Source organism: Sorex fumeus, unplaced genomic scaffold (genome assembly GCF_029834395.1).
Source record: "Sorex fumeus unplaced genomic scaffold, SorFum_2.1 ptg000111l, whole genome shotgun sequence".
NCBI lineage: Eukaryota > Metazoa > Chordata > Mammalia > Eulipotyphla > Soricidae > Sorex > Sorex fumeus.
The window spans coordinates 9,020,664-9,029,170 of record NW_026606168.1 but is presented as its reverse complement, the minus strand read 5'-3'; the positions used below and the strand labels follow the sequence as shown (position 1 = coordinate 9,029,170).

At 40.5% G+C, this 8,507-nt stretch overlaps 1 protein-coding gene across 1 annotated transcript in view; it reads right to left on the bottom strand.

The window, feature by feature from the left end:
- Positions 1-677: 677 nt before the first annotated feature.
- USP8 (ubiquitin specific peptidase 8) overlaps positions 678-8,507 on the bottom strand; it is a 61,218-nt gene continuing 53,388 nt past the window's right edge. Inside the window, exons 18-20 of the mRNA XM_056135371.1 lie at positions 8,227-8,369; positions 1,713-1,845; positions 678-1,581 (exon numbers count right to left, since the gene is read on the bottom strand). Of these exons, the coding sequence (XP_055991346.1) occupies positions 1,396-1,581; positions 1,713-1,845; positions 8,227-8,369 (462 nt within the window). The 3' untranslated portion in view covers positions 678-1,395. The remainder of the gene's footprint in view (positions 1,582-1,712; positions 1,846-8,226; positions 8,370-8,507) is intronic.

Here is an 8,507-nt window from a genome sequence, read left to right as displayed (position 1 = left end):
TCACTATAGTTCACTTGATTTTTGTGATTTCAAGAATGTGATCTGAAAATATTTTAAGAGATAGTTTATTAATTTGCCAATAAGCTCTTTCTTTTTCAGTTTAAAAAGTTTTAAACTAAACTTTTAGTTTTTTAAACCAAAATAGAAAAAGCTTATTGACCAAACTAAGTATCTGAACTAAATGTAAAACATGAGATGTGGTCACCTTCCTAAGATAAAACTCTGTGACTTTGCTGAGATTGGTGGGAACTTTCAAAAGCACCTTTGAGTCTTATTTGCAATATTTTATTTGAATTCGTCTATAGCCACTGAATTCCTGAGAAACAATACTTTCCAAACACCTCTAACCTTTTATTCCTACTTACTCCATCACTTGGTAAAGATGTGGTTTAAAACGTGGTTCACTATGCAGTCATGCCTGACTTCCAGTCCTCTTCCTCTGAACCTCAGGGCTCTTGAAGTCTTGATAAAGTTTTATTTCTTCTAACTTTGACTCCCAACTCTGAGAACCTACAGTTCTGGGGTCCAGACGAAGGATGAGTGGAGTAAGAGTCCTGATCCAAGTCAACTAAACTTTAAGTTAATGTAATAGGGTAACATGTGTATGGGTGTATAAAATCTAGAGTTCTACACTATTCTGTTTGGTAATGTTAACATTAATGACAGAACACTTAAAAGGGTTTTAAATTATTTTTCTCATTAAGATTTTAATGTAGGTATAAATGAGAGTTCTTATTTTAAAAAATTAAAGAAAAGTTTTACATTTTATTTTTTTTAGAATAAAGATTTAGTGCACAAATACAGCCCAAAGCTAACAGAAAAACAGCTTTGCCCTGTCATTTCCCTAAGAAAGCACTGCAGTTACTCAGAAGAGGCCAAGAGAAGGGAAAAAAACAAAAAAAGCAATTATCTGAGTTCTAGGCTTCACAAAAGGACCATGTATTAGAGTATATACATCGATTTGATGTGCAATTGTGCAATAAATATATACACATACATTCCTATCTGCTTTACATCATTCTAGAGTATTATTCATAGGTCAAGCTGGGATTTAGAAAGTGAAAAGGCCATACAGTGAAAAGGAAAAGAAAGGATATCAATGGTTTTTAGGCCAGTATAATACTTAGCTAATTATTTCTGACTTTGGAGCAGACTACAAAAGTTCTTTTTAAATAAATGGTACCTGCAAGGAGTGCTTACTGCAATACTTGTTAAATGTTGTCAGCTTTTTCTTATATCACTGACCTGAAATATGTGGCGACAGTAACACAGCTCCCACTATCATACCGTTGCTCTGCAACTCCAGCTCGAGCTATCCAGTATCGTTATGCGCATTTCAAGAGTTGTGTTGCTCAGCCTTTTCAAAGGTTAACTAGCTGATCCCCTACTTTTAATTTATGTGGCTACATCAGCTGCTCGTGGTCCCACTGAAGTATAAAAGAGGATGTAAGCTGCTGAAGATTTCACAGAAGAAATGGAGATATCAGAGACTTCATGATCATCAAACTTAAACCAGCGCTGTCTGGCTGCGTTCTTACAGTAGGCAGTGTAGTGGCCTCCGTCCAGCCCACCGTAGTGATTCTGTCAGGCGAAACAGAAAAGCCTTTCAGTGGAATCACAGACAAGATGTCAATTTCAGAATAATTATCAGGTTGGGGTTTTTTGTTGTTGTTGTTAGCTCTGAACACATTTGGGCTCAAGGAGATACTTACCGAAACAGAAAACAAATTATATTTCTTCAAGTTGTTCTTTGGACCAATAACATACTGAGACAAATCAAGATTTTCTAATGGGAAGTCCACATATGTCTGTAATTTTTGCTTCCACCTGCCATCATAGGAAAAACTGCAGAGCAAAACAAGAGATTAAATAGATTATAGTGACAGACTACAATGGAATAATATATTTTAATATAATAAAATAACACTTTTATATTATATATTAGTTAGTAATATATCTTATTTAAACCCGAGTTCATTCACTATTTTGGGGGGTCACGCTTCCTGGATGCCAGGGACTTGAACTGGGGTTCAATGCAAGAGCCTTAACCCATACACTATCTCTTCCATCAGGATAATAGCATCTGTCTCAAATATAGCCTAATACTTTTGTTTCTCTGCAACTTTATCAACGAGGAAACTAAGCATACGCAGTATGCTTGGCCCAGTGTCAGACCTAGCATGGCAGCAGTGGGGCCACTCCGAATCAGCTGACAGGCCCGCCAGATTATTGGTAACAGGCAGGCAAGCCCTCCCCTCCATGTGCTTATCCCAGCAGACAGGAGACAGGGAGCTGCTCTCCAGTGAAGCAGAGAATTACAGAGCCAATAAGAGCGTGGAACTATGGGCGTGTAGACCTGTGATCAGAAATAATGGCATCCTATCGTTAATCTCCAAGTTTTAAAAACCTGAGTTTTTACAGCAAACATCATCCTCAATGGGGAAAAACTGAGAGCCTTCCCCCTAAGGTCAGGGACGAGACAAGGATGCCCACTCTCTCCACTACTGTTCAATATAGTACTGGAAGTACTTGCAATAGCGATTAGGCAAGAAAAAGATACTAAGGGCATCCAGGTAGGGAAAGAAGAAATTAAGCTCTCACTATTCGCAGATGATATGATACTATACTTAGAGAACCCTAAAACCTCTACCAAGAAACTGGAAACAACAGGCTTGTATAGTAAAGTGGCAGGCTATAAAATCAATACCCAAAAATGGCTTTCCTATACGCAAATAGTGAAAAAGAAGAAAGTGACACGAAGAAAACAATCCCATTCACAATTGTGCCCCAGAAAATCAAGTACCTGGGAATCAGCTTAACTAAGGAAGTAAAGGACCTGTACAAAGAAAACTACAAAACGCTACTTCAGGAAATAAAAGAGGACACGAGGAAATGGAAAAATATCCCCTGTTCATGGATGGGGAGAATCAACATTGTCAAAATGGTAATACTTCCCAAAGCACTGTACAAATTCAATGCAATTCCTATAAGGACACCCATGACATTCTTCAAAGAAATGGAGCAAACACTCCTGAAATTTATATGGAACAATAAGCCCCCACGAATAGCTAAAGCAATTCTTGGGAAAAAGAAAATGGGAGGAATCAACCTACCTAACTTCAAGCTCTACTACAAAGCAGTAATAATTAAAACAACATGGTACTGGAACAAAGGCAGAGCTGCAGACCAATGGAACAGAGTTGAATATACTGACATCTCCTCCCAAGCATATGAACATCTAATCTTCCATAAGGGGGCAAGAAAAGTGAAATGAAGCAGGGAAAGCCTCTTTAATAAATTGTGCTGGCAAAACTGGACGGCTACATGCAAAAAAGTGGGCTCAGATCTCTGCCTAACGCCATGCACAAAAGTAAGATCAAAATGGATTTATGACCTCAACCTCAACATCAGACTGGAATCCATAATGTTTATTGAAGACAAAGTTGGCAAAACTCTCCATGATATTGAAGCTAATGGTAGCTTCAAAGATGTCACGCCACTGGCCAAGCAAGTGAAAACAGAGATAGACAAATGGGACTATCTTAAACTAAGAAGCTTCTGCACCTCAAAAGAAACAGTGACCAAAATACAAAGACAGCCTACAGAATGGGAAAGGATATTCACTAAATACACATCAGACAAGGGGTTGATATCAAGGATATACAAGGTACTGGTTGAACTCCACAAGAAGGAATCACCCAACCCCATCAAAAAATGGGGCGAGGAAATGAACAGAAACTTTCGCAAAGAAGAAATCTGAATGGCAAAAAGGCACATGAGAAAATGGTCTACATCACTAATCATCAGAGAGATGCAGATCAAAACCACAATGAGATATCATTTCACACCACAGAGACTGGCCCACATCCACAAGAACAAAAGCAACCGGTGCTGGCGCAGATGTGGCGAGAAAGGGACCCTCCTTCAGTGCTGGTGGGAATGCCAGCTGGTCCAGCCCTTTTGGAAAACAGTATGGACGATTCTCAAAAAATTAGAATTTGATCTCCCATTTGACCCAGCAATAGCACTCCTGGAAATATATCCCAGAGAGGCAAAAAAGTATAGTCGAAGTGACATCTGCAATTGTTTGTTCATTGCAGCACTCTTTACAATAGCCAGAATCTGGAAAAAACCTGAATGCCCAAGAACAGATGACTGGTTAAAGAAACTTTGGTACATTTACACAATGGAGTACTATGTAGCTGTTAGAAAAGATGAAGTTATGAAATTTACATACAAGTGGTACTACATGGAAAGTATCATGTTAAGTGAAATGAGTCAGAGCGGGATAGACACAGAAAGACTGCATTCATCTGGGGAACATAAAGCAACAAAACGGGAGACTAACACCCAGGAATGGCTGAGATTAGTACCAGGAATTTTGCTCCATGACTTGGAGGCCAGCCACACATGCTAAGGGAAAAGGAAGCTCAGATAGAGAAGAGAGCACCGAATAAAGGGTGTCGTGAGGATCCTCCCAGGATGGGAGAAGCATGCTGAAAGTAGTCTATAGACCAAACATGATTGCCACTCAATGCCTCTCTTGCAAAACACAGTACCCAAAAGAAGAGAGAGAGAACAAGGGGGAATGCCCTGCCACAGAGGCAGGGTGGGACGGGGGGGGGGGGGGGGGGGGGGGGGGGAGGGGGATGGGGGTGAGAGGTATGCTGGGACCCGTGGTGGTGGAGGATGGGCACTGGTGAAGGGATGGGTACTTGATCATTGTATAACTGAAACCCAAGCACGAAAATTTATAAGTCTATAACTACCTCATGGTGTTTCACTAATAAAAAAGTTTTAAAAAATTAAAAAAAAAAAAAAAACCTGAGTTTTTGATTCCTGGCACTCCAAAACACACAAAGTACCTATTTTAGATATTCTCCAAGAATAACAGGCAAAATTGTGAAAGAAATAATCATAAATCAGCATATTTATACCTCTATAATTCTTAGTTGATTTTTTTAAAAAGGAATCTGAATGTGACTGCTAAAATTACAGATCGTAAAAAGATTTTTTTAACTTAAAAAGTCTAAAAAAAATTGACTTACATTCTACAGGTGCTCTACATAAATGCAAAAAGACTTGGAACATATTTTACAACCTTTGCATTATCCTATTACAATGCTATTTTTTTATTTGTTTGGCTTTCTTATTTAGGCCCAACCTAGCAGTGCTCACTCCTGCCAGATTTGGGGGACCACATGGGACACCAGGGATTGAAACAAAGTAAGCAACCGCCCTATTCCCTGCACTCAGCCTCACAAAAGATAGATTTTTCCCCCCCAGGTCATACCTGGCAGTACTCAGGGGTTAATTTTGGATATGTACTCAGGACTGAGTGTTCTGGCATGCTCAGGAGATCCTTAGAATGCTGGGGACTGAACTTGGTTCATTCACGTGCAAGGAAAACACCCAACCCACTGTACTATCACTCCAGCCCCAAGACAGCTAGATTTTTTCATTATTAAAACAAAAATCCGGAGGTATGGTACTGCCATCAACCTGTACCTGCGGGGCGAATGCATCAGCAGCCTGATGGTGCCTTCAGAAGTCCCGATACCCCAAAATTGCCGCTGTACAGTTGGCCAGACCCCAACAACTTGGAGCCAAATTTACCAAGAAATTAAACAGCCAAAAGTTAGGTATGTGGAAGTCACATTCACAAACCACCTTCTGCTCAGCTACACAAGCTCATTTATTGGCCTTATTTCAGAGACCCATATATCTCGAAAGAGATCAAAAACCGCGAAACCAGCGGTTGAAACCAGTTGAAACCAGCGATGCAGGGCATATGCCAATAATTTATTTCTCTGGAAAAGATGGAAACAAGGATCACAATCCAGAGACACACAAAAGAATCTCCAAACTGAGCAGCTCGCTGCAAAGATGCCTCCAGATTTTAAACCAGGCCGACTTCAATAGGGTGCCTCAGACAGGGGCAGGTGTCTTCCCTCCCCTGTCCCCTAAAATCCCCAGTGGCTGCCAACTTCCAGAACCCAATGAGAAATGCAAGTAGGCGGGTTCAGTGACAGCAAACTCCAGGATCAAGGAATAGGGGATGGGCTGGCCCCTCTCATCCCCCATCCCATGGGACCCTAGCGGTCATGCCCACAAACTGCTCCTGGCTGCTACTTAAGCTCCTTAACAGCAATGATCCAGAGACACACAAAAGAATCTCCGAACTGAACAGCTCGCTGCAGAGATGCCTCCGGACTTTAAACAAGGCCAACTTCACTAGGGTGCCTCAGACAGGGAAAAGCGTCATCCTTCCACCTGCCCCTAAAAAACCCTGGTGGCCACGCGCCATGTGCCATCTTATGCTATTCATAACACAACAACAACACACAACACTATCCTCCCGTTGTTCATCGATTTGCTCGAGCGGGCCCAGTAACATCTCCATTTTGAGACTTCTTGTTACTGTGCTTGGCATATTGAATACGTCACAGGGAGCTTGCCGGGCGAGATACTCTCAGCAGCTTGCTGGGTTCTCCGAGAGGGGCAGAGGAATTGAACCTGGGTCGGTCGGGCCAGCTGCGCGCATGGCAAACGCCCTACTGCTGTTCTATCGCTCCAGTCCAGCACAACTACTCATAACAAGCAATACAAACGAGAGTATGGGGGAGATTATCTGCCATAGAGGCACGGGGAGGGATGGGGAAAGATACTGGGGTTCTTGGTGGTAGAAGATGTGCACTGGGGGAGGGTTGAGTAATGGGTCATTGTATGACTGAAACTCAAATAGGAAAGCTTTGTAACTGAATCTCACAGTGACTGAAAAAATAATAAAAAATAAACATTCTGAATAAAAAAGTAATGTGGAGTTCATGCCCAATTCAATCAGCTTAATCAATGGCTAAATAAATAGCAGTTACTCCTACATTAAAAAAAAAATAAAATACCCATTCTCTATAATTACCACACCACATTTGATGGGGTGCAGATAGTAGGCAACAAATCATAGAGGGAAATATACATATATATGCATATATACATATTTTCAGATATATATACCAAAGCTCACATCACTCAAACTTTAACAACATGTCAGTGATATCCTGTAGAATGTTTTAATGGCACCTGCCAAAATAGAACAATCTTCACACTGTTTCCTATATGAACACTTCTTTGTAAGCATGTTCAGCAGTTCTTCATAACAGATAATACAAAATATATTCTTTCTGTTGTGTTTTGGGATAAGGATTAGGGTTTGGGATTGAAATATCCCGAATTTGGTGGTGGGAAGGTATATTGGTGGTGGGATTGGTGTTTGAATATTGAATATAATCAAACATTATGAGCTAACTTATAAAATTTAAAAATTAAAAAAAAAGTAATGTGGAGTTCATGCCCAATTCAATCAGCTTAATCAATGGCTGAATAAATAGCAGAGCTCCTACATTATAATTAAAAAATAATGGGGATACTGGGGACACTGGTGGTGGAAAATGTGCACTGGAGGAGGGATAGGTGTTCGATCACTTTATGACTGAAATTCAAACATGAAAGCTCTGGATTTCTTGGTGATTAAATAAAATAATAAAAAAATAAAAATTCCAATAAAATAATAAAAAAATTCCAAAAAATGTAAACATTTCTGTTTGGGCCACACCTGGCACTGCTCTGTAGCTATCTGCAACTGTGCTTCCCGAATAAAGAATGCTCCCCGCCCTCTGTACCCCTCTCTGAGCCTGTGTGTGATTTTTTCTATAGGCGCCCCATCTGGTGATGTAAATACCAGGGACTGAGCTCTCACTGTTAAGCAGAGGCTCAACCACTTGTGACAAGTCCCCAACCCCTGAACATTTTTTTCTTATTCATTTGTTTTCTTGGTAATACCCTGCTGTGCTCAGGGGTTGAGTTCCTTAAACCAAATACTACCTCTCTTGACCCCCACTAACATTACCTTAAAAAAAAAAAGAACTGAAGAAGTTATTTGTTAATAAAATCCTCAAAATCATTCCTTATATATTTGAAGTATACTAATTTACACTGATTTTAAGATACAGAATTGCATGAAGTAGTGGTCTTGTTCACTCTGGTGGTGTAAACACAAAGTGAATTAACAGCCTCATCCTTTCTGCATGTCTTCCCTACAGATGCTCCAACCAGATCATCATCTCTTACAAATACTTAGGAATTTAAGACAACAATGGATAAAGGACATAGCATTTTTTGCAGGAAATCATTAAACAGTTTGTAGAATCTTAAGCCTGGCCCCTTTACCGTTTCAGATGCACTAAAAGCACAAGTGGTAACTTCCAAATTTCTATTTTTTTGAGAGAGTCCCGCCGAGCTCTGCAGTGACTGCAGTAAAACCTGTTGTTGTCTGTGAGTTTTTCTTCTTTGGAAAATAACCTAAGGCAATCCTGAAGGAAAACACAAGCAGTAGACACTCATCAATTCATGTGGTCAGTGACGACCTTGCGCAAACACAGGGGCTACGCACGCCCAGCCAATGCCCAGTGGCAATGAGGGGCCAAGTACTGGGGGGGAGGAGGGGGAGA